Source organism: Corticium candelabrum, chromosome 15 (assembly GCF_963422355.1).
Source record: "Corticium candelabrum chromosome 15, ooCorCand1.1, whole genome shotgun sequence".
NCBI classification, from domain to species: Eukaryota; Metazoa; Porifera; class Homoscleromorpha; order Homosclerophorida; family Plakinidae; genus Corticium; species Corticium candelabrum.
In genome coordinates, this window is record NC_085099.1 from 7,160,139 (window position 1) to 7,187,557 (window position 27,419).

The following is a 27,419-nucleotide window of genomic DNA, read 5'->3' on the forward strand; positions in this document are numbered from 1 at the left end:
TTAAAATCAATAAACTACCACAGTTGAAGACAACAAATAATACATACCAAGCCAATATAGCTGTTCATCAACAAGCCTTTGATGCTGAAAGTCCCTTCTGTCTCTTGCTGTCAAAACTATAGTTGAGTCTACTGATACAAATTGAGCTAGGCCAGCACAAAAAGAGTACCAACGATCCATTGCTTGTGGCCTGAATCGGTTCAAGTAATGCTAAAATAGAAAACAAGCGATTTCATCTTTAGATAACCTGTTACATAATAAACTGCTGTAGAACTTGCCTCCTTACAATTAAACAACATGCACAAAATAGATATACCATATTTCTGCAAATAATGTCACAGTATTTATTTATAATTAATATTTTAGATAGGGCATTTAAAGAGTGATGTCTACTACTAGTACGCATTGAGCATGAGTGTCGCAAGATGAGCGAGCTATCTGGAAAATCTAAGGTTATCAAAATACCTGTCCTCAAGTATTTCAACGAAATAGTTCTTACAACATTTGAGCATAAAAAGTAATTGTACATAAAGATAGAATAGAAATGGAGTCAACCAAAGCTTGGCGGACATTTCTATGTTAGTATACCAACATTGGTGCATACAGTAAACAAGTAGGGCATGACTATTTGAGGGCAGTGTTGTTTCTTGCAAGACTGGTGCTAAAATAAAGGCAGAGTTTATTCAAGGGTGGTATAGAAATACAATAAATACAAAAATTATAGAACATACACCAAATGTGAAAAGAAACAAGATATGTTTTGAACCACCAACCTTCACTTGCCTTGACTGGAAAACCCTTTCTTTTTCAAAACAATCTCAAGTAGCTGCCTCTCATCAAGATTCCAATAGTGACATAAGGAAGCCATATTTGCTACTCCTGAGGACACTGAAATCCAATGGTACTTTCTATGCAAATTTCACCACTCTGTCCAACCCATTTTTTAAGTTTCACCACTCTGTCCAACCCATTTCTTAAGTTCTGAGTTCTTTATTGACATGTCAAGATAAAGGTGAATAACAAAGTCCACACAAAAGTCGATCAGACCAATGGAGAACGAAGTAGATGATGGCAAAAATACTGTCAGCTACTTCTACAAACATTTTGGGCACAAAAGCTGCATTTACCTACTAAAAGAAAGCCCTTCATTATAAAGTCACTCAACAGAAGATTGACCTTGCTCCACAAAATACACAAGCTTAGCCTTGGTTCTGTATTTGGAGTCAAAGGTGGTAAAGATATCAATCCACAAATATGCAAGTCCATTTAAATTATTACTTAATTGCCACCACAATAAGCAGTTACTGGGAGGAGCTTCAGCAGCAACAGTAGCCCCTACCTGATAACAGATCTGTCATTGAGCCAGCAACAGATCTCATCAATTATCGATGAACCTTAGTTTCTTCTACGGCTCTCCAACTCTTGTACTCTGTTCTAATTACGCCCATGCCAGGGTTGTAATCAAGCCACTCAGTTTATTCAGCATTCAGCAGCTGAACAAGCTAGCACAGTGCAAACTATAGACCTGCACCAATACCACCTCTCGGAAAATGGCATGAAACCATAAAGGATCAAACGTTTGGCCACTGCGACGTTTCCATCAAAGCCTGCTGCAGTCACTCTGCCACATAAGTTGTTGCACTTTAGGGCATCATACAAGAAGCAGTTGCACCTCTTTGGCTGACCTGGAGCATCGTTTTGAGTCTTTGTCTGGAGAGTTCCACAGTCACCAAACAATACCATTCACGTTCAAGGCAACCCTTACATACTGACAGGTCTTCCTTCTGTGAAAGACACAGCAAACAGCATGTGAGACAAATTGACAGGTGCCACTAATCCTCCGACCAGCAGCATATCGAAACACGAAGATCTGCAAACCATTCACAACAAACCTGATGAGTGGATACGGCGGTGCTCCTCATGGAAGTCTTGAAAGTACTTCCCAATTCCATTAGCTCATTGGCAAGGATAGTCTCACATGCCATCAAACAAAAGATCAATCTGGTGAGCTTGTTAATCTCAAGAAGTTACTTGCAGAATTGCAACAATGGGCAGGGCACTAGAGGGACAAATGTTCAAAGGTAGTCACACAAAATGTCACAAACTGTTATCAATAACTTCAACTCTTGGTCTCTTGTATTCCCCGCATATGCCCGAGCTAGCATTGGTGTATCCATCACAAGGCGCTTAAAACTGTTTCAGTACACAAGTCTTAGAGTAGAAGCTAACAAGGACTTCAATCTGTCTGCATGGCCAAAATATAACCTTGAATTTTGCCGTTGTGCTGCCAATGAGACCCGCTTTGTGGTCACTCTCTTTCACTAGTCCAGATATTAATCTTTCTTGTGCACTCACTTGCTTCCAGTGTGGTTCATCGGGCCACATAGATACACAGTGTAATTTTCATCAATTCACTGATTCTGCAGTGAATCAACCGCAGCACACAATGGTCACTAGAAAAGCCATGTCCACCAAAACAAGCAATTCGAAGGAACCTTGCCACCGGTTCAAAACAGAAATTTGTGTGACAAATAAGCAGAGTCCTGCAAATACCAGCACTGCTGCTCTAACGTAGATTGTGGGGGCCACATCTACGCACATACTGTCCCCTCCAATGCTCAACCAATTAACAGACACTGTCCATTAATTCATTAATACACTTAACATGTCTACTTCATCATCAAGCAACTTTCATTTACACTCTGGTGTACGATCTCACGCATGGTTAATCTACCGGTTTTTCTTGCCCAAGAATTTCATAAATTATAGTCCCGGGGCCATGCCCAAAAGAACGTTCCTTTCATGTACTTTTGTTGCAGCCAAGAGTACGAATTAGTTTTGAGACTTTCAACCGCTGTTATTTTTTATATTTCGTAGTGTTTTCTATGCCTATCAATGTCTCAAGTTGTTGTTTTGAAACATGCACACGTTTTCTAAAGGATGTCCCGTATATTTCATAAACCACACATGTGGCAACTCACGCTTTTGAAATCTGTCTGGAATGCGTGCATAAAAAAAACAAATGTAACAGAATGTAACGTAATGAGCTGGAATGTGGATGTGAAGCTATGAAACAACCCGGATGTGAGAGATCACTTAGCACAAATGTGGGATGCCATTACTATGCTGCCACTGTACACACTGGATAAATAATCATCGTCAGTCTAAACCTTGTTGTAGGTATCAGACCTCGAGACAACTGACAGACTGTGTCTTTACTGTTTATTTGTAAGTTGAAACCACACTCAACCATTACACACTGAGAACAATGACTGTCACAGTAAAGCAGTAGTACCACCTCATTTCTAGTTGCAAGTATGCAAAGTCGTCAAAGCAGACCTAAAGCTCATGATGATACGGCATATCAAAAATTTCATTGAATGAGAATGTTAGCACCTGTCTAGGTATTTGCACCAAGTCTTGGACAATTAACTATCTTCTGTCACAATATAAATTTCTTCTGCAAACAGGATCCATTGAGTGCATGATAATTCTAAACCAAACAGTTAAGCTCTAAAAACCTTGTTGTCAAATTGATAACTTTCTTATATATAATACGCAAACGCTCGGGAACGCCTACTTCTGTCTATCCACCTGTCCACATGTCTGTCTGTTTGTCTGCAACGCGCCGATCAACACGACGCCGGTCCCGGATCGTCACAAAACGTGGCAGACCGGTCGAGATCGCGAGTCCGAGATGAACGGTCACGTCGGATTTCGCCTCGACTGCCTCCGATGGCCCGAAACGAGACTTTGGCGGCCTGGAATGAGATGCGCAGATGTGTCTTCGCAAAAGTGACATCATTCTCCACGAATAGATCATGACGTTTTAGGTGGTAAGAGTCTGAGATGTGGATGCTGGAAAATGCGTAGTCTGAGACAAACGGTCGTGTCGGATTGCTTTGGGGGTTGAAATTAACCTAAAATTAGATTGCTATGCAAATGTGTCTTCACGAATGTGACGTGCATTGAGATACGGGAGATTGAGATGCGCGGGAGTTTGTTTATTCAATTGACTGAGTATGCGGATGCGACGTGCTGGTCTGCGCTTCATCTGCATTGATAATCTGGATGTGCCATCATCTGCATCGTCTGGATGCGCTGACTGTAGTCGGAGTAAGCCGGCTGTGGCTCATGGTCTGCTGACATGAGATGAGCCGGAGTTTGTTTGCTCAATCAATTAACCGAGTATGCGGATGTGACATGCGGTCGCCAGCCACTATATGCCATCCTCTAATTCCCAGAGTGCAAGATGCACTGGCTCACCGGACCGCTTTTGCGTGCGTGCGTGCGGCTGTGTGTCATGGAAGGTGCGTCTTCTTTGCAGAAGTGGCGTACACTATAGATTGCCACCGCCAATAGGGCGGGTAGTACTAGTCATATAATAATAAATTTACCTTTCTCTTATGTTACTGGGCCACAATTTCCCTATTACCATGGAACACAGAAACGTTGAGCAATTGTTCCGAACCTTCAGTAAACTTTAGATCTGATTCTCAAAAAGTATAGCGTGTATACCGTCTACATTTTCCTAGGTATTGTCGATACTATCAAATTTCCTTTACTCAGTACAGATGCTGTACTTCATACCGCACTACTCTGTCAAAGGAAGTCTACAACGTGTTCTAGAGATGTACATGTTAGATGTGTTCTCCGTCTCAAAAGACCCCTGCATTGAGCCAGACATTAATCAACCCGTTGTCTTTTGATGCGATCTCTACTTACTGCATGGTCAATAACGTAGAGAAATGCTAAGGTGAGAAAGACATAGGAAATGCCTTTCATCAGACTCATGATAAATGTACTTAGACTTACTCACTATTCACACTGCATGGATTACTCTGTGCAGACACTGCTACAAGCCGCCCAAACTTAGCAGGACAAGAGAGTTCTTCTAGCTAGAGAGGATTATGATTTACATGCTAAGGAAGTCCTATACCACGTGCACTTCGTGCTACAACTAGGGAAACTAGGGACTACACTTCACCAAAAGCTCTAGGTTAAATTGGAACCGCTGCTGAAAACAACGCGTTAGAAAAATTAGCAGAGCTTTTCGTGGCTTGCTAGAGCTGTTGAAAATTTTTCTTGGTACAAGTTTAGTGGCAATTGTTACTTTGTCATATCTTTGCTTGACATAAGAACAGTATCTTTCTAAAATTGACGTTCTGGCTGTGAGCTAAATACATGTAGCTCGTGCCTAAATTAAAAATTTGATTGTATAAACCGCCTTGTTGTTTACCAACTGCAAAAGCAATTCAAAGTCCACTACCTGTACATCTCGTTAGCAGAGCAGCAACAGCTAGTCATGCAACTAAAGTATTTAATTAATATCATTGCAGTTGCCACAATTGCTGCTATACTACACTAACAGGAAGAGACCTTGATGCAAAAGACTCTAAAGACATCAAAGAGTAGCAGATTTGTTTTTTAATATTTCTTTAATATTAGACATGCGTACAATATAATTAGTTAAATAAGGAGAGCGTAAACGTAAACTAACTTTTTAACTGTTAGATTTATATTTAGTGCAGCATCAGTATATTCCACTATTTTCCGTTACACTGGTAGTCTAGAAAACGAAGAGAATGTGCAACACGTGTTTGTTGCTATAATAATGCTTAGCGCACTAACTTTTTTCCACAGATAAATAGAAAATCGCACTTTGGACACTTCTTAAAAAAACGAAAAACAACTTTTCTTGATTTCTTTCTTTTAACTGCATAAAGAACAACTTGCAATGTTCGCATTTAACTCGTACTATTGGACACAACAAAAGCAATCGCTTTCATGCGTGGACCCAGGACTATTAGCCCCAACTTCCCCTCTGCTTATGATCATCCAGATGCCATTTAGAAAGGGCTAAAGAGTAAATGTGACTGTGGACATAGGGCAGAATCTTATTTTCCGCGTCTGAAACACCTACAACGCTCTCTCTGGCTTGGGTGCAGTACCAAAGTAAGGAGGCACGTTGGAGATTGAGTATGTACTTGTCCACACCATTCAGTTCTAGTGTCAATGACTACATCTCCAAAGAAGAGTTTGATCTAAGATACATTACTGACAACAATGCAATTGCCATTCTAGGCTCCTTAGCCACAATGGCTAAGGTCAATATAAAGCGTGCTCTCCGACACAGTCCATTTGAAGAAGAGAATTGGAATTTACTCAACCTAAAAAGAACAGAAAGTTTCACGTCGCTAAGAGACTCCCATTTAGCCTATGCTCAGTTCTTCCTATTTAACTGTCTAGTGGACATACTACATTGGATCATGACAGATATTGCTTGGTCGCTATGAGAAGATGTGTGTAAAGTACTTTCCGGATTGCATGCCTTTACTGGCTGCAACAGCACTAGTGCTTTCTTGGCCAAGGAAAAAGCACAGCTTTTGATCTTGTCAAGAATGGAAAAGGGCACACTATGCAAGAACTTGAATGTTGACCAACAGTTTCTCATAAACTGCTCTGACTCTGAGGAGTTTACAGGTATGATGTACAGCAAGAAGATTTCTGCAAGTGGTGTAAATGATCTCCTGTACAAGGTTTGGATGAACAATCCTTCCAATGACTCAATACTGCTACTTCCCATAATTGATGCCTCGGCCATCACATATAAATAGAACCAACTATCAAGCACTTTTGTGGTGAAACGCTATGATTGCATACTATTAAGCACCTACACCAAATTAAATTGCTACCTAAATGGCAGCAGTTGGAAAGTCAAATTTAGGGCTAGCAGTGCAATAGAAATTTATTCTCAAAAAAAGTTAGAAAAGGCAATACTGTAGAGTATAACTGGGGTTTTCACCGCTGTTGCAGTAGGTAAACAAAATCCAAAAACTGTTGAATGCAATGGCAACGTACTACAACTAGAAACATGACCCAGATAATAAAACTACTGAAAGCACACGAAATCAGCTGAAGTCGATTACAAACCGAAAAGACCGCCAAATACCGCTCGGGCGCAAAAATGTGGTCTCTAAACACCTCCCAATGTATACATGTATGGTGCACTTGACACTCAATAAGGGGTGCTCTGCTATGCCGATCAATCTTACTACATAAGCTGTTACATGTTACCATAAGAAAGTCCAACTATCGGTATATATCTGAGAGCATATGAAGTGTGCTTTCGTCAGTTATATTAAGTTTTGAGTTTAGAGTCCTGAACAATTTGTAGTAGATAGGTCTACCAAACAGCAGAGAGAAGTCGTGCTTGCTTCGTTGTCTCGTTGCACAATCCGTAAACAACTCCTCGCATGTCTCATAATAAACATTTTTGGAATCGCTGAGAACAACAGACACGCTTGGGAGTGTCAAGAGATGCACCTGCTAGTGCCAAATACTGAAGCACGTGCAGAGCCGCTTCCGAAATGGGGAGGGTGCACCTCTCACTCAAAATCGTAATAGTCATATTTTCGAACCGATAGCAAAACGAGGAGAACTGCATCTGCCCAAAATAGTTCAGGATAGTTCGTAGCAAAAAACCGTAACCAGTTCAGTTTGAGAAAGCACGCAGAATGAGAAAACTCGTCTGCAGAAAGTTAGTACGGTATATTTAAGTTAGTTAGCCTCGCAAGCCAGGCTCTTCCGTGCAGTTGCTGAGCTAAATGCACGTGAATCTCATGAGGAGGAGGAGCTTTTGCCGGAACTGCTCTAGCACGAGAAGAGCCTGGTCGCTTTCGAGAACGTCAGACCCTGGATCCAGTTTCATAGCTTGGATAAGGCTAATTCAATTTCCTAAAGAGCTCATTAATGTAATTGCGTTTGATATATGAAGTGCAGACAAGCTCTTCGCGGAGAGCGCTTGAACACGAAAGCCAGTGACGCTGTTGATGGACGAAGTCCTGGTGAATAATGAGCCCAGGAATGGCCTACATGGGACTGGTGCGGTGAACCTACACTCTCCAGCAACGTTTCTTTCTACTGAACTCATCTGCAGGTTTGAAACCGACGTAGCACCACTCTTGTGCATCTACTCTGACATCTATAGTCTGTGAGGAAAATGGCGTGAGAACTGCCGGCCCTGTTTCACTCAACGGTTCATCAAAGCAGTGGCATACAGCTTGTTGACCTCTCCAGACGGGAACGGAGATCACGTTGTGATCAGGTGGCGCGTGGATTGCCAACACAGTCTATTTGAAATGAACGTGGACCTAGCAAGCAGCTCTTTTTACGATATTGGTTTGGCTCTGAACTGGTAAACACCTAGACTAGGCGTGGGAAAACAGAAGTGCAGTGGACCTACCATGTTCAGAAAGTGCATGTGTAGAGTTGACTCGTAGTTGCATGTGCTGTGTACTACGTACAACTTGTTTCAATGCATGGACTCTTGAATGCTACCTACACTAACCGCGTACAATACATGAGTTCATTTCTCAAACTACCACGCTGCAGATTGGTAGTCGTCTAGATTCGGCGGTGTAGTGTTGGCGAAACTGAATGAAAAGGAGTTGTGACACTGCAGAATATTACATGGCTGAGCTGTCTAGATACATAGTAGAAGCGACCAATGATGTCAACTACGTACATCGTGCAAAACAAGCAAGTGCGTAAAGCGATGTCGCATGTTCTCAACTTTCATACCTTCATGTTTACCTAATCAAATTAGCCTTATCCTAGCTATGAAACCGGATCCGGGGTCCCACGTCACTATGACGTTCTCAAAAGCGACCAGGCTCTTCTCGTGCTGGAGCAATCCCGGCAAATCACGTCCATCAGGTGTTCTGACCTCATATAACCGGTATGGTAGCACTTTCGCTACTGTGGCTGATTCCAACTCCTTCTTCACTTTGACTGGCTGGATTCTGACCCCATCACCCCTTTTTAGAGGGGATACCATAATCGCCCGTAATAGCACCCATACCAAAGTAATGCCCATGCCCGTATATACGCCCATGTGCGACAGGTCAGAACTTTCAGCCCGAAAAACGCCCATGCCCAAGTACAAGCCCAGGATACACATGCGCAAACAAAACAAAACAGGATCCAAACATTTGTCTCCCTTTGTGTGCGTTCGATGAGCTGGTGTTACTGTTCAGTGAAAGTGCTTACCGCTAGACTCATGTCTTTGTTGCAATTACCGACCCTGATGCTCTTGACGGGCTTCAGGCTGAAAACGTGTGTATAGTGTTTAGTTTCTGCGTGTATGTTGATGCTTATGGATACCAGTACCAGTAGCCTTGATCCTGCAAATGGGTAATTGCAAGCATTTGTGGTATTTCTGTCTTCAAGTATTTAGATGATTGGCCAAATGACAGCATTTCGTGACCATGTATACGCCTAGGACCAAAATAACGTCCATGTCCTAGTATACGCCCAGAAAAAAGTCTTTCTTTTCTATACACCCAGGGCATTATTATGGGCAAATACGGTCAATCTTTTGCATTTCGATTATATGCGTGTGCTTGCTTTGTTTCATCTCTTGCATTTGTTTTTTGCTACGTGGTGCTGAGGTTCTGGTTGTAGCCGCTCCCGCCTCATGAGTATTAGCCCTCGTGTGCATCGGCTAAACAGGTGCCGCACTGGACTGAAATTGAGGGTTTCCAACAGTGTGTTTCTGAAGCCCAAAAGTGCTAACATGGGATCATTGTCTGATTTCGTTGCTTTTTTGAATAGTCTTTTTACTGTTCATACAGCATTCTCCACTTTGCCATGGAACTGGCAGTAGTTGGGTGATGATGAACTGTTAGCATGTACTGCTGCTCTTTCCATTTAAATAAGTCGACTGCTACCCTTGCCCATGGTCTGTCAGACACTTCATGTGAATGTAAAGTTTCCTTCCGTTGTTTTCATATCTATTGAACGACATATCTCGCACTTGGTAATGAAGTCTTTAATCTACCTCAAAATCTATCTTCGGCTGCTGCTGCTTTTGTTGGTTGCTGTAACGCAAACCGTCAGCTTCTTAATCAGCTATTAGGCTATTCATCTAAATCTTTATCATCATCAGGGTTTTCGCTAGAGATTTTTAGGAGTGTGGTTGGATGGGCGTGTCCACAATGCATGCAGTCCTACAGTCGGACATGCACACTGGAGCCGATCTCAAGTGAGGTAGACTTTGTGTTGTAGCTATTGCGTGTAACATACGTTCAAGTGGCCTAGCAAGAAAATCAGCTTCGATCGCCAATAAGCTCTTCTTAGCAATGTTCATACATTGCGCATGCGCAAGCTTCATAGACGAACAACAGAAAGTTTGACAGGCGTTGATTGACGTGGACCACTGTTGTTTCCTCATATGAAGCCATGACTAGTCTAGAGTAGATTCTAGTAGGTGCACACTTCCCGAACAAGAGGTGTGCTTTCTGTGTCACTGAAAGGGCATCTGGGACTATAGTACGTTCCAGAATTCGAGACAGTCATGAATAAAGGATGTGTCATAGGCGTGTTCCTGACCAATATTCCCATAATCATTTCACAAAATGACGTATCAACTGCAAGTATCTCCATTTTTCTACATTCTGTTTACACTGAGGTCACTCATACTTTACTGAAAGTGAAGAGGAATAGGAATCAACTACAGACAGTAACAGTCACGGCTCGCTAACAAGTTCTGCAAAGCTGTTTGCTTGCTAACATACATATTTTCCCACATTAAGTTCCTGGATCAGCTCTGGTGTCAGCTTAGAACAGTCCATCGTAGCTCATTACAGCAACCATGTATGCTAAATAATATCATTGCGGATAGACGTTTATGCCGATAGCTGTGCTAATACCATCAGCAGAACCGACATGATGGGCTTTCCAACGGTGTCAATTTCATGAGCCTACGTGCCTCCTAGCATGATTTATCGAAGGAAAACCTCAACTGCCTCTAATTCTGGAATGAACTATAGAATCAGAGGCAGGGCATTTGGGGACTGTAATCAACACTTGTGCGTAAGTCTGGAGGGAGGCTATCATCCCTCGTTATTATGTAAGAGCCTGGATTTGTGGCTATTGTCACCTTCAGGATTGTGTTTCAGTAGCATGGAATTCTCAAACATTCATTAGCTGTAAGACTTTGGACTCCTATCTACCGTTTCTGAGCATGGCACACTCCTACTGGAGCATAGCGCAGCGTCACGCTGCCACACTGTAGCGAGAACCCTGCATCAGGATTAGATGATGCTGTTTCTACAGTGGATATAGTTGAAATTCATGGAGAAGTTGTGATGAAAGATTTGCTTTGTCGAGTGTCCTTCCAGCCACGTTTACTAATCTTTCTGTTGCTTCACAAAAATCCTTGCAGTCACACCTTGACGGAATTCAACTGGAGGCTTTGAAACAAGGGTCTAGCAACAGAGACAAGACAGAGCAAGGATCAATACTATAGCTTCTCCTTATGCTGGAGCCTAGTTAAGGGCAACACCAAACAGAAATCTCACCCTGGCTATGCTTCAGCATGAATTTATTTATAGTTGCCATCAGATTATGGTTGGGTATTCCTATATTTCCTGCAGCAAATTCCAACAACGCTTTAAGGTAATCATCCATTAGGTTACGGCTATGACAGTACCTTGTTGATGTCACAATGCTTTATGAGATATAATGTGGCATGCATTACTGTCTGACACCAAATCTTGTAGAAGAGAACAGAACTGTTCTGCTAATCGTCAATCTCATCCTGGTGACATATATCATCCGGGCTTCCTTAATGGGAACCCAGCCTTTTTGAAATCACTGTCCGCAATTCATTGCAACCACATTTTGTCTGCACTGCTGCCATTGAAGCAGGCGCAGCCAGAAACGCTGGAGAAATGAAAAAAGACGAGAAACGTGAGTTTAATGTGACTCAATGGGGAGCAGATTTCTTTCCTATTTCTATAGAAAGTTTAGGATATTGGACTCCAGCCAGTCTTAAGACTCTGAAACTATAGCTTTGAAACAATGACGTTCACTGGGACTACTTTGAATCAAGCTTTCCAAAATCTTTCTGAACGGTTATCAGTTAAACTTTGGGAGTACAACGCAAAGTCAATTTAAGGAGAATTGCAATAAAGCATGATCTTGCGTTTGGGAAAAGTTTTTCTTCTTTAGATGACACTATGATGTATTATTAAGTTTTAAGTTGGGGAGGAGATGGCTATATGTGGGTATATATAACAAAACACAACAACCATTACTTTGGTTAAGCAAGGGTTGGGATAAGCAAGTTTGGATATGCAACAATACAGAGTACAAAATTTTAGCTAGAAGTTGTCTGCTAAAACAAACCAACTTTGCTGAGTAAATGCACTCTTCTGAATAAAATGCCCTACTTTCCCAAATATCAATCCCATGAAGTCATTATTTCTTTGTTATTTCTATGTGCTATTACGATACATGAAACTTAATGGGCATGCTCACACTGGCGCATGTGCATTTCATCGCATTTTGAATTAGGTATACTAAAATAAAACACTCAGTAACTGTGAAGTCTTGAAGCACTTGAACATATGTCATTTGCCATAGCAATGTGATGTCATCATAAAGCTCCACCTCTCTTTGCTTGGACGAGAATTCGGCCATCGGGCGTCCATCCTGTACATGGTCTTTATAGTCCTTTGCTTGACGAGTTTAGCACATAGAAACAATGCCTAGTCTACATTTGTACGTGCATGTATTCCCACCAACAACAAGGCGTCTAGAGAGCGAAATTACTGGATTCAAGCGCCATGCATTACGTGTAGCTGCACCTGACTTGTAAAATTTTGCTTGTTCCACAGGGTTTTGAATTCTGCATAGTGGTTCTGCAGTCTGACAGCTTGAATTTTCGGTGTGTGTGGCTGAGCCGCCGCGGTGTTATTGCTCAAATCACTTTAGTGTCATCTTCAACAGAAGTTTGGTGCTCCACGGAAATTTGAGATAGGGGAACATGCATTGTCCACAGCGCATCTGTTTGTGGGACAAAGCAACTGACCTGTACGTATGCAAGTCTGGAGACGCTTTGTACTTTGTTTAGCTAAACAAATGCATTGGAAACCTTAGCTGAGATAAGTGGGTTGAACTAAAACCTCAGTTGCAAAACATTATCACGTGACGAGATATGTCATTACATACACCGGCCGATGGTTTAGCACTGTAATGTGTTTCTCTATTCATTTATTAACTAAAATTAGAATAAAAGCTGTGCAGCATAAGTTAAAAGTTGTCATCTACAGGTAACCATGTTTGCCAAAATTATGTCTAAAACATTACAGAACCCAGGTAAATATTCAGCCGTAATGATGACTATCAGCAAAATCAATTGATGGATAAAAGGATAACACATTAGCCAAAATAAGTTGACTCTAACATTATTAATCCCTAAGTATCATTCTCATCCCACCCTTTCCCAATTGCGTTATTTAAAACAAGAAATAAACAATTGATCAAAGATAAAGCCTATGTTCACACCTGATTCAACCTCTGACAATGTGTTAGATCAGCTTAGTCAGTAACACTTTAAAACAATCTAGTGTTTCCCATACATTACAGAAACTGGCATTCACTAGTGATTATTCTAAATTAATTAGAGCATTCTGACCAAACACAAAAGTGCCAATTCTAGCAGAACTCAATTCCATGCTCTCATTATAGGATGTTTGCCATCAATTGAACCAACAAGAAACTGACCATACATACATATTTGCACAAATCATACTTACATGAATCAGTTGGAGATAATAGTATGATTATCAATGCCTTTCGATTAAAAAAATTTCTTTGCAGTGGGCACAAAACTGCATCATCTATAAACCTTAGTCTCGATTTCAGACGTTTCTTATATGTACTACTGCACATGACAGGTATAGATATGGAGTAAAAGTAGGAGGAGCGAGGGGTAAACGTCTGGGTGCACAGCAAACAATACAAACGAGTTCAGGGGCAGGAAAGCTATTAGAACCAAATTATACCATTACGCTAACTGCATTATGTTATAACTCATCAGTCAATTCCATTCTAATAACATCAAAACAGTCAGCAAAAACAGGCTAACCACTGAACAACACAATGAATTTCGTAGTAAACTTCGTCTGCAACAACAGCAATAACGTGAATTGTGGAAAAAGGGCATTCCTCCAATGAAAGCATTTCTGGACTGCCAAACACAACCCTGACATCACCACATCAAATCTGTTCGTCTTCAGACAAGCTAATGCCTATCATTGCAGCTGTTACATCATGTTCTGTCAAGCTTGCTACCTGGTCTCTCATGAGAGAAAGCAATGGTGATGCAACAACCACAATTGGCTTGGATGGAAAGAGCAGTCTGCATTACCCATGACCCGTATAGTTTTGCACACACTTGGTATCATGTGGAATATTATAGCCTCGCCATAGCCAGTCTCCTCGGATCAGTTGACATATCATGTATGCAGAGGTGCAGCAATGGCTTCAGAGATTCAATCCCAAATTGAGGACAGCAAACAGCTATTGCTTTCACTATTGAATCGCTTGAGATGGATCTACAAGGATCAGTATACGTGTAGTATAGGCATAGCTTCAATTTCTAATTCACTCGGGAAGACCTCCATCGCAAGAAATGCTGCAGCTGTTGTAATACGAGCCTAACTCTATGCCTCACAATGTTAATTAGCATGTATACAATTGTAACTAAGTGGTATTGTTCTTGCTGTAGACCAATCAGAACCACTGCTCGAAGTGAGCAAGCAGTTTCTATTGGTACGGAGTGTTTCATCTTTCCCGCCCCTGAACTCGTTATAGTAGCAGTACGCCCAGACCCTTTTCCCCTTGCTCCTCCTACTTTGACCCCATATACCTTTTATGTACAGTAGTACATACAGAAAGCATCTGAAACCAAGGCTACTATAAACCTACCATGTGCTGGTAGATATCAATTAAACTGACCTCTGGCTTGGCATTGATTTCAAAGTCCACTTCATGGTTTCCAATCGTTGTCATAAATGGTACTTGACTTGCAAATCCTTCCAACAACCGTCCAAATCGATCCCACAGATCAGTCCTGTAGTGAACAGCCTCTGGACTTTGAGCAGATGCAGTATCAGCATAAGACAAATCACCTATAAAATAGAACAACTCTTACTATTTACTATAATATCAATTTACCTGCATTAGCCTCTGCCAAGTGTGCATTAAACATACAGCTACACTCAACGCTTGGCATTCCAAGCAGCAGCATTAAAATTAATTCAAAGGCCATGCGACTGAGTACAAGTCTGTACTGACAGTGAAGTGTCTACAAATGCTTTGAATTGTACGGAAATTGAAAAGAAACCTGAGATTCAGATTAATGCATTATGGATCCTCATCAAGTCTAATTCTAATTATTCACCTGTCATTGACAATGTAGACTACAGAACATATCAGTCTAACCCTTCTAATTATATAACCATGAAGTGCTTATTGCTACCTGCATAATGAGGAAATATCCAAAGTAACTGGATTGTCAAGAATCCAAAGTTCCTTGAATTTTTGCCAACACTAAAGATACATTATCACAAAAACCAAAATTTTAGATTGGGATAACCTGCCTGCTTGTTTAGAAGGCTGCCTACTCGTTAACCCGAGGAGCCAATACACTAGGGCTACAGTAACCCAATAGATGGACAATTGGAATACAGCACATGTGCTCACTGTTATCGCTGGTGTAAATTAGCATGCCAGTCAATGTGTCTAGCCCCTTCTTACACACTTCATTGACTCTGATTACTTACATTCAAGGTGGAGAGCAGCCAAGGGTTTAGCACTTTAGTACTTCAATATTTCTTCTTGGTAATACACGTATATATTCCCCTCTGTCTATCGTGAGTAAATGTGCTAGCCAATTTGAAGGTTTTTTTTGTGTATGCAAGCTGCAGTCTTTGTAGAGCCGTGGTTTTCCTACAGCTCAACACCAAGACACTGCACTGCGGTGTGGTAAACATGGTCACACAATCATTTCTGGTTACAGTGTTATCTAGGATACACATTGGACACTGAACCACTGCATGCGGATCTCCATCCAAGGCCCTCCACTATCCTACAACCTTGACCAAGCTGTATACACTTGTCCAAACTGAAGAATATGTGCCTTTTACAGAGCAGATTGTGATACTGATTTTCAGTGGATTACTAACAACTTGTGTGACCATTGTATGTGACTTAACTAAAAAATGGCCAACATATTAAAATCATTAATATACGCAGGTATGAGTTGTGCAAATTAGAATAAAAACATGTTGTGATAAAAAGTTCATGAATAGAGCCCTGGCCCCAAACCCTAGCTGATTCTGGTTCTGGCTTTGCTGTCACATTGTTGCAGAATCTTAGGAAAGTCCTGGTAGATTTTGCAAAAAGTTGGAAATGTCAAGCCTCATACCAGACCCTCTCACACTGTCATGCCCATTCTTGTATAATACGACAATGCCCGACATGCCATCAGCCATTGCATACAAACAGTCATCACTGTCATTTCTCTGGGTTTGACAATGATATGTCATTTCATGCAGGAGAACATTTGTCAATGTATATTGAATTAAGTCAGCTGTTTAATATCAGATCGTTTATTAAAAGTGCCCAGTATAAATTAAGTGTACCCAGACATCTTCAGGTTGGTATTAATTACAAGAAGATTATGTTTAAACCAAGTAGTGAGTCTGTGGCTAGACACACCAAAGGGAACAAATTGGAATGCAGCGCATGCCTCATTGTTACTGCTGGTGTTAATTAGCAGCCCACATAACACCTGTCAGTCTAGTACACATGTCATTTCTTACATTGGGCATAACCTGCCGAGTCTGGGCAGTGCTACTTCAAGCCATTTAGATGTATATGCATGATCATGACTGAACCTACCTGATGTCAGTAGTTAGTATTTGACTTACGTAACCAGCTGAAGGTTAAGCACTTTAATGCTTCTTCATTTGATCAGTGTTGATTGGTTTGTTTGTTTGCGAGGATTACTAAAAAAGCGTGGCTGGATTTTGATCAAGAAACTGTCATAGAACCTTGATAGAGGAACAATCAATTAGGTTTTCCATTAACCCGGTGCCATTATGTGCATGCACTAAAGGGAACATAAAGTCTTTCAAATGTTGCCATGAAAACAATTATTAATAGCATTACAAGGTACATGAGCTGACTTGGTGAAATTTGGGCTGTCGGAGTGCTGTCTAGTTAACATATAAATAAGTTAGCCACTCGCTTTTGTTTAAAATGTTACCTAAATCTGACAATTTTTGGTGTGGCCTCATTCAAAATAGCATGCAAAATTACCACTGACTTGGTTTGCACGACTACAATTTCAGAAAGCATAAGATTCAAAAAAATTTGGCATCACAACTGGTTTTACCTTATTTTCTAATAAACAAACTGACAGATTATGTCATCGCTCAAACATTAACAAACTAATTACTTCAACAAGACAGTAAGATAAAGTGCTAATGTACAACAGCCAAAGGTGTGTGCATGGGGATTTTGTCGTGCAACCTCCTCGTTGGTAATACCTGGATACTGGGTCAAGGCCCTGCTAATAGCACGACAAGGGTCAGTTGGACTGGCGTCCCAAATGTTCCGTGTTCATCTTGTGATAAACAGAAATGTAATGAACAGACACAGCAGCCTCTAAAACCAAGCTTACTACAAAGTCTAAGCTGTATGCCTTTCTTCACGCAAGGATAAGACTAGACTAGCTTGTTGGAGTGTTCAATCTGCGGGTTAGTGCTAGCTCAAAGCTTCAAGATTCGTCAAATTGTAAAACAATGTTTGACAAATGTATCAACATGCTGGCTCTATGAGTCATGTTGGCAAGGTCGTGGCACTACTTCAATGCAGTCCTACACCATTCTTCACTCTGACTCTGACTCTTCACACTCTGGTGGAGTCACCATTGTCTTGACTTCTCATGCTCGAGTTGCTTGGGAAGCAGCTGGAAGTGTTTTCAAGCCCATCAATAAGAGAATCAAGTATATCCATCTGAAGTCACATCTTTCCTACATCACAGTTTTTGCTGTCTACACTCCGACTAATCTTGTCACCTCAACAATTGAAGCCAACCAACCATCAGATGATTTCTACAATGATTTGCATTCTGCAATGGCAACCATTCCAGCAACAAATATGGTCACCATTTACAAGATTTTAATGCTCGAATAGGGACAGATACCAACACAATTATTGGTCCTCGTGGAGTAGGTGAAATCAACGGAAATGGACAACGTTTGCTGGATTTCTGTGTCGCTAACAAACTTATTATCACTAACAAACTTATTATTACTAACACCTGGTTTCGGCACAAGTCAATTCATTAGTAGACTTGGCATCGCAATGGTGACCGTTCCAACCCTGGTCATGTAATTGACCATATACTAGTCACTGCCAAACATTGTTTTCTGTTTTGGATATGCGTGTCTACTGGAGAGTTTACCATCACTCAGACCATGAGCTCGTTGCCTCCATCTTTCTATTCAAGATTAAAACAAAGCGTTGTCAGTGTCATCATTCTGCTCCCCGTCAGACCCAAGTGTTTACCATCAGACAAAACGTCAGCCTTTTGTGCATCACTTGCAGATACGTATGTCAGCTACCTTGTTACCATCAATAATCCTTGTATTGAAGACAAGTGGGCTTCCTTCAAGTCATCAATCCAAGAAGCAAGTGACAACCTACCACCTTTGCCAGAAGGAGGCTGATTGGATTACAGATGAAGTGAGGAATCTCTCCAGGAAGAAGACATGGTTACACTTATGGGACATACATGTATCTAGTAGTTTTGACCAGCAACACCTAAAAGCCTTGGCAAATATATTGCAGGCCGAGAAGGTTAACCAAGTTGTCTGCTGAGAAAGCAAGAAATACATGGTGGAGTGCTAAGGCAACAGAAGCTAAAAGAAAGCCAAAACGTTACAGCAAAGATAGGTTGTGGTGGAAGTTTAGTCAAAGAGTTTAGGTTGCTTAGGAATCAAGCATCTAAACCTTCATCATCCAATATCCGCGCCAATGATAAATCCATCCTCTTAAATGACATTGACAAGCTTCAACGTTGGGCAGAACATTTTGCAGAAGTGTCACATTGCTGCACATCGAGTTGTCAGTTGGACTGCCTGACATCACTGCTAATACACCATCTTACAGAGAACTATTCTCAGATGATGAAGACCTGCCCCAGCCCTTATCTGAGGAGGAGATCAGGTAGCTATCACACAGCATAAAGTTGGTAAGGCCCCAGGAGCTGACAGCATATCTGCTGAGTTGATGAAGTTGGAAGGAGGCAAATCCACCTGCTGGCTCACCTCACTGTTCAACTCTATCTGGAGAGTTGAGCGTCTCCTCGGATTGACTAAACTGCATCATCGTCCCTCTTCACAAGAAGGGAAGTCATTCTGAGTGTGATAACTACAAAGGCATTGCCCTCCTAAAGGTGCCCACTCACGATTCACAGCACACACACAGATACACCTATGCAAACTTACCACAATTTCAAGTTGTGTCAAAACAAAGCAGAACAAAAGAAACATTTTAGGGTGAACCACGTTCTATGACATACAGTCTTTATTCCTAGTATAAAGAGAAAGGCAAATCATGTTCTTGTACACCATGGCAGTTTCGCTCCTCGTACTTGACATTTCGAGAAATCTAACAACAAGTGCGTTAGGTTCTTTGTCTACACATTTACCATTTACCGTCTTGAAATAGCTTGCTGCTGAACGATAAAGCACTTTCTCGATTGTTTTCTTGTGGCACATGACCGGGAAATGGGTAGAAACCAGAGCATTATTGCACTATTGCAATGGTATCTAACACTCAGAGCGTGAAAGTAGCCATGGAGAAGTGCCGTACGCCAATGACAATGTAGATCGCGCATATCTATATTTATTTGGCAATTATGGCTGACGACAGAATTCCAAAGAGAATTCATTTGGATGGCTACCCCATTCACAACCACCAGGAGCCCTTGAAAGCATTGGAGAGACAATGTGAAGAAAGATCTGAAAGAATCAGGCCAATCGGATGATTCTTGGTACACTAGGGCAACAACATCATGGACTGAATGGAGACATATATAGAGAACAAAAAGAAATCTGAAATTATGCCTAAATGAACACAAATTAGCAATTCGACGTGGAGACACCCATAACAACGCCATTGCAGCCCACTGCTGAGAAACTGACCACATGATGAATTGGGAAGAAAGTAAAACATTAGAAACAGAAAACAAATACTATACTAGACGAATCAAAGAGGCAATTTGGATTTCAAGACATGGACATTAAATCAGGATGACGGTAACACCATGATTAGAGACCATTGGTCAACACTATTATGGCGTACCAAAAAACTGACAATTTAAAGCAAAAAATAGTTAGTTGATAAACATTATCTGTTATTTTCAGTTGATAAAGACCTATGGGTCAAAACGTCCTGATTTTTCAAATATTCTATACGGTGCACATCTCTTGCGATATGTCTAATATTCATGGCCACCGTACAATGCCATATCACATTATATATATATATATATATATATATATATATATATATATATATATATATATTTATAGAGAAATAATATTATATTTTATAACAAACTATATATATATACAAAAACACACACGTGTGTGCATGTGTGCGTGTGTGTGCACATGTGCATGCACGTGCGCACGCACACACACACACACACACACACACACACACACACACACACACACACACACACAAACACACACAAGCACACACACACACACATGCAAGCACACACAGACAGACACAAACACACACACACACACACACACACAAGCGTGCGCACACACACACACACACACACACACACACACACACACACACACACACGTGCACACACACAAGCACACAGCTCTCCTGTGTATAGCCTGTGGAGATGGAAGTGTGGAGTAACAATTGAGAAAGGTGGGCGTTACTATAGGTGTAAAACTAGATGCCATTCAGACTAGCAGCAGGACAGCATTCTCATGAAGAATTTCATTCAGAGTTATATATCCCGTTCAACTATATCCCGCTCAGAAAAGTTAGCAAGGATCCAAAATTCCATAGTCTAGCTAGCAGCGAATTTCCTGTTCAAAATCATATGTCTGGGCAGCAAAGTCATGGAAGTCACATGCAGTTACTTGCTCACCCGTATATGGCTTGACACTCATGCAGATGAAATAAAATCTTGCTCTTCTCGTGTTTTTCGGTTAAAATCGACACTTCCCCATGTAGCGCTTGGTGCTGGAAAAGCTTAGGTCGGATTTGATGTAAGTGCAATGAGAATGTGGAGAGAAACGCAAGCTGTAAAAGAACGGCTTCAGTCAGTGAGAAATCGTCGATCGCTGGAAGCGTTGCAAAGGATGACGATGCGTAAAGTCCGCACGGAATTGGTGTGGCCGTTCGTTCGAATAAACCATAAGGTGTAGCATTCGTGCCGTCACGAGATTTCACGTGGGGATTGACTCCTTGAGAGGGGACCCACAATCCACCAACGAGTATAAACTGAGCCAGGGTAGAAGAGCAGACGAACGACAGTTCGATCGCCTCTCTCCGTTGCACCGTTCGAGAGTTTACTGTGAACACACACACACACACACACACACACACACACACACACACACACACACACACACACACACACACACACATACACACACACACACACACACACGCACGCACACACACACACACACACACACACACACACACAGACACTACGGCTTTATAATGTATCCAGATATATTATATATATATATATATATATATATATATATATATATATATATATATATATATATATATATATATATATATATATATAGCTTCACAGAAATTATATTTTACAATACCCCAATACCCCAACATCCCTCCCAACATCTCTCCCAAGTCAAGTAGGCAAATCCCAACTACGAACATCTAAAACTTCTAATTGCATACGTGCATGTAACATCTTGGCATTGCAGCACCATAGCTTTACAGACAACTATTCTAATATGTTCTTGAAAGCTCGAGGAAACAGTATCCCACTGATTGATGATGTCTTTGAACATATTCCTTTCAAAGTCTTTAGAGTGAAAGATGATATGAAGCCCAAAGATTCAAAAACCAGTGGATAGAATAGACCACCTGCTGTGGTATACATTGGCTTCATGCCTGGCATCTTTTTCAAATTCTGCTGCTTCTGCTTCTGCACCAGGACAGGTCACTGCTTTCAATATATATATATATATATATATATATATATATATATATATATATATATATACCCCAATACCCCAACTTCCCTCCTACCATCTCTCCCAAGTCAAGTAAGCCAATTCCAACTACGAACATCTAAAACTTCTAATTGCATATGTGCATGTAACATCTTGCATTGTAGCACCATAGTTTTACAGACAACTGTTCTAATATGTTCTTGAAAGTTCGAGGAAACGGTATCCCACTGGTTGATGATGTCTTTGAACATATTCCTATCAAAGTGTCTTGAGTGAAAGATGATACCGTATAACCGGTTATTTTTGTGGTCTTAAATTTCTGTGATTTGAAAATTTAGACAAAAGTTTTAATTACTGAAAATTAAATTTATGAATTCTAGCTAGGAAGAAAGTTACTGGTACACACATGTATAGAATAGGCAGGAGAAGAGACAGGAGGGAACTGCTGTTTATTATGAACGTTACATCTATTGCTTTTAAACTTTGGACTTTTTTTACCTTTGTTCCCCAGTATTTGGGGGTGGCATGGTCGCTAATGCAGCAGTTCCCGATGAGGGGTGGCGTGACCAGATACCTGGCAGCTGTATTCATGTCGTGTGTGTGTGTGTGTGCATGTGTGTGTGCACGTGTGTGTGTGTGTGCATGTGTGTGTGTGTGTGTGTGCACGCACGTGCGTGTTCGTGTGCATGTGCATGTGCGTATGCATGTGCACGCGCGTGTGCACGTGCGTGTGTGTGTGTGTGTGTGTGTGCATGTGTGTGTGTGTGTGTGTGTGTGTGTGTGTGTGTGTGTGTGTGTGTGTGTGTGTGTGTGTGTGTGTGTGTGTGTGTGTGTGTGACAGCTTGCTATGAGGCACAAGATTGAAAGGAAGTTTTATATGACTTTGTAAAGGAAATGTAACACAAAGAAGAAACACCAGATTATAACAAGAGCACGAAAGAAGGGAACGGCAAAGAGCAACCTTATTTGGTATCATTAGCAATGTGACATTGTTTGTTCCAATTGTATAAAACCATTTAGATGATTCAGGCACTTTATGAGTCACAAAATTAATGTGGCAGCTCTAAAAGAAAGGAGTATCATGACAACTGCTAAGTGCTTCTTTATCTCGTCAACATTAATTAATGGGACGTAAGCTATAAGCATTCTCTATTATAATCCAAAAATGCTTCACACACCATCAAAACATTCCCCATTTGTTTCACAAATCCAGTAAAATTTGCAAATATTAATTATACTGCCACGCCAACACTAAGCATCCTTATTTCAGCAATGTCCCTGCTTTGTACACATGCAATTTAACCATGCAAAATGGATCACATATCACATATGTGCGGCAACTATTTGGTTCCAAAAACCATTCAACTGGGCTTATTTGGTTTGGCCCCTCCAGCAGAGACTATTTGGTTACAGGGAATATTTGGTTTTGGCTTTTTAAGCTTCAAAGTGGCACTCTTTGACTGTTATAGCTGTACAAAAAGGATGTGAATGACATGACAATGACTACGATAATTTTCACCCGTCTCTTAGACATTCTGATGCATGGAAATTAAGTATGACGTACTTCATCTTTGTATGCAAATATTTTAGCTTCATATGAATGCCACAGTCATCATAACAATGAATTGAAATTTTGTGAGTCAGAGGTCTTGTTTTGAAGCACATTTTGCCTTGTCTGGTAGTGGGTATGTCAGAAGCAGGTGGAGAAACAATGCATGCTAACCTAAAATAAACAAACATGCTATCTATGATTACGAAGCCATGGACTAGAGATTTCTTGCATTATAAGAAGCTGTAAAAAGGAAACAAGAACGGCATAATTCTATAGTTCTAAGAATACAAAAATATTTATGTAATAAATAAAAAAGTAGGGATGGCTGCATACTTTAAGCTAGTGCTTGAAGAAATAGGGGTCGAATCTTTTGTAGACAAATAGTCATACTTTACATCTGAAACCAATCTCCCACAATTAAATCCCTACTTCACTCCTATCCAACTAGCCACCTTGAAGCAAACAGATTGAAGTAGGGATTTAATTGTGAGAGATTGGTTTCAGATGACATAAAGTATGAGTACTCGACCCCTATTTCTTCAAGCACTAGCTTAAAGGAACACTCCGGGGGAACTGCACAGCTTTAGTGCACAGCGTAGTGCTCAGCTGAAATAGCAAGGTGCGGTGATCGAGGAAGTTTGCAGACAGTGTCCCTGCCTACGGATGAGTGCTTCGTAAACTGTTAGAACACGATTGCCGACAGCGTCCACTGCCTTTAACCCCAAAGAATCTCACAAAACGCTAATTCTCTCAAATATTGCCAGACGGAAATAAATCGCACGAAAAAGTCAGTCTGTTGACAGTCTGAAAGTAGCATGATAGTTTCCACCGTTCTTGGAGCGACGGAAACAACAGAGAGACCATTTCCAAAAACATGATTGCATCAGTAAGGCTCACGTGATCTGATGGCGCGTAAAAAACGCTTCACTAGTTGAACGAAATTCTTGAAACAGCCCTAGTCAGTTTAAAAAACGTTCCTAACCTACATGTGTCGGATTTGCTCTGAGATAGCGCCCAGATACCCAACTTGGTTAAAAAAGTAGTATGGATTTCCCATTATCCAGCAAAGGCGGAGCCAGCAGCTATCGCATATCTCTGGAATGCTCCCTTAATTAATTAAGAAAGACAAAATGCATAATATTGAGTGCATCAACCTGCTGCTATGACAAAGTCCAGGGAGGAGTCTTCTTTGATAGCTTGTATTGATAAAGGCGCGAAGTTATCAGTTCCAATGTCTGCTATCAAACCTACGGTAAAGCTGAGCAACACGTCTCACTAGATACACATACACGGTATATACTTTGGCTGTCCTTACCAAGAATATTCAGGAGGGGAAGCCTTGGCTCTAATGACACGACTTTTGTACACTATTCCTGAGGAGACTTGATACCAAAACGTGCCGCCTGGGATGAGCTCAATTAGTTTTGCATAATTGACGCAGGCCAGTTGTCCTACACATAATATTATTATGTACACAAAAGAGACAACAGCTCCTGCTATCTTTCACCTCCAACTTCAAATGATTTCTGGCTGCCGTGCACATAAGATGATAGCCGACGATCAGAGATGAGGCTGTAATTAACAATAGCTGGAGAAATACACCACTGGGTCATCCAAATAACCAACAATTCAGTTGGCTGCTTTGTCAACTGAAGATGCACTTGCTCAGGATAATGTCCAAGCTCACCGTCACATAACAATGGAAATGTGAACAGAGCAAATAAGCAATGTAAACATCCAAGCATTTGCTGCATACGTGTACGTTCCCGGTAGCCTCGAAGTTCCAGACCGTCTCCTGCTCTTGGCAAGTTTTTTTGGGTCCTCTTTACACACACATCCCGGATATATAGCCGGGATAAGTTTAACTTGCACGTGCAACGTAGACCATCCTCACGTGCACGCATGCTGGATCATGCATGATTTAGCAGTTCGAAATGTGTTGTTATGCTGACAGATCGTGGGAATTGCGCTTTCTCTGCGAGCAGTTACCACACTCAGTAAACAGCAGTGGCTAGTGAAAGGAGAGCCCCAATACGGGGAATGTTGGTTGCTACAAACCGTTCTCTTTGCAGAAATCGACTTTCTCGAGAAACGATTGACTCCAGTAAAGCTTTGTGTGATGCAGCTATCATACAAGACGGCAGAGGTTTGTACATTTTGCTAGTTAATTGATATTAGTTAATTAACTAATTATTAATTTATTAGAATAAAGTATTTAGTAACATTAAAGCACAATTTATGTATTTATGGTAGTATGTTTGAACCTTAAATGTGATTTAATAAATAGTAATTTATAATTTATAAGTGTATATACAGTGGTGGACAAAGTAGTTGCCAGGCAAGAAATTTCAAGGGTTTTCAGGATGTTTGTGTTTGAGTGGAAGCACAAATATTAATAAAGCGACTTCTTGGTCAATGTTTGTCATGCAATGGGAAAATCAAGACTAATTGGTACAGAATTGAGTCTAAATCAGTTGGTTGTTGCAATTTAATTAAGATTATTGTTACAACCTAGTTAAAACAGATTAATTAAGTTTACATTACAACGTATCAAAGCATATTCAATGCAAACAATATTACAACCTTTGAAAACAAACTAACTTATCAATTTATGCTCATATCAGCACTTATTTCCATTCTGTAGTCCAGAATATGATGAAAAATCAACAACAAAAACTACCTGGCAAATACTTTTGTCCACTACTGTATATACTAGTAACTATTGCAGAAGAACCTGTTTATTAATCATGTACTCTGCTGTTACTGCAATTGATTTGTTTACATAAGAAATGTATGGCAAACAGGCAGGATTACAGGAAGTTGTTGATCCGGACAGTCTGTTGCCACAGAACAGTTTTTCATTAGCCTAAAATTCATAGAATCAATCCATAATCCATTTTAAAATAAAATTCAAACACACAATGAAGATGCCTATTTCTCTAGTGGGTGCACAGTTTGCTGGATATAAAACTGGAATGACTTGTTCTGAACACTCATTCTGAACACTGTAATTACAATCTGTTTTTCTCTTTATATCAAGGAATATTAACATAAACAGTTTCCTCAACTCAAAATATCTTGTATCCTTGTACAGTTTAGATGACATTAGGGGTATTTGTTTTCAAACTTATTGTCAGACTGTAGTTTCTCCTTGCTCTCTGGTGGATTCGTTTGGGGATAGTGTTTCTGTTGAATATGTTGGTTGTAGTTTTGGCTTTCATGAACAAACTTGGACGTCCTGCTGATGCTGGACGGGTAGAAAAGGACTTGAAGTGTCGTCTAGCTACAGCAGTAGGTTGCACTCGAATCTTTTTCTTTTGTTTTCTGACTCCCACCTCTTTACCAAACATGTGTAGAGCAGAGCGCAGTCGCTGCTGTGTACCATGTGAGTGGATTTCTTTGCCTTGTAGTTTCCAATAATTGGAACAAAACCTTTCTACTACAGCTATGAAGCTGTCTGTGACATGACTTTCATGCAGTCCGTCCTTGATATCTTTAGTGACCTGTAGTACTCTTTCAATGACGTTCCTTGACTTTTCATAGCTTTCTCTGTTAATCAGTTGTGCTTGATCTCTTTGAAGTGTATTGCTAAAATCAATGTTGTCGTCAGCTGCAGTTGCCACTTCAGTTGTTTCACAGGAACAAGGAGCAATTTTTTCAAAGGAATGTTTGATATCTTCGTCAGACCAATTCATACTGATGGAAAGAGACTTTATATGTTCTTCTTCTGCTTTTTGGTGGACACTGCT

General features: G+C 40.7%; 2 protein-coding genes across 2 annotated transcripts in view; both read right to left on the reverse strand.

Annotated features, from left to right (window-relative positions):
• LOC134190582 (uncharacterized) overlaps positions 1-199 on the reverse strand; it is a 32,654-nt gene extending 32,455 nt beyond the window's left edge. Inside the window, exons 1-2 of the mRNA XM_062659036.1 lie at positions 170-199; positions 48-107 (exon numbers count right to left, since the gene is read on the reverse strand). The gene's annotated coding sequence lies outside the window, so the exon portion shown is untranslated. The remainder of the gene's footprint in view (positions 1-47; positions 108-169) is intronic.
• A 3,433-nt stretch (positions 200-3,632) lies between these two features.
• Positions 3,633-25,451, reverse strand: LOC134191598 (uncharacterized). The gene is made up of 6 exons (XM_062660220.1): positions 25,297-25,451; positions 25,178-25,242; positions 24,986-25,121; positions 24,825-24,928; positions 14,809-14,981; positions 3,633-3,920 (listed from the first exon to the last, which is right to left on the reverse strand). Exons 1-6 carry the CDS (start codon positions 25,422-25,424, stop codon positions 3,633-3,635), a joined length of 894 nt encoding a protein of 297 aa, XP_062516204.1. The 5' UTR covers positions 25,425-25,451.
• Positions 25,452-27,419: the final 1,968 nt, after the last annotated feature.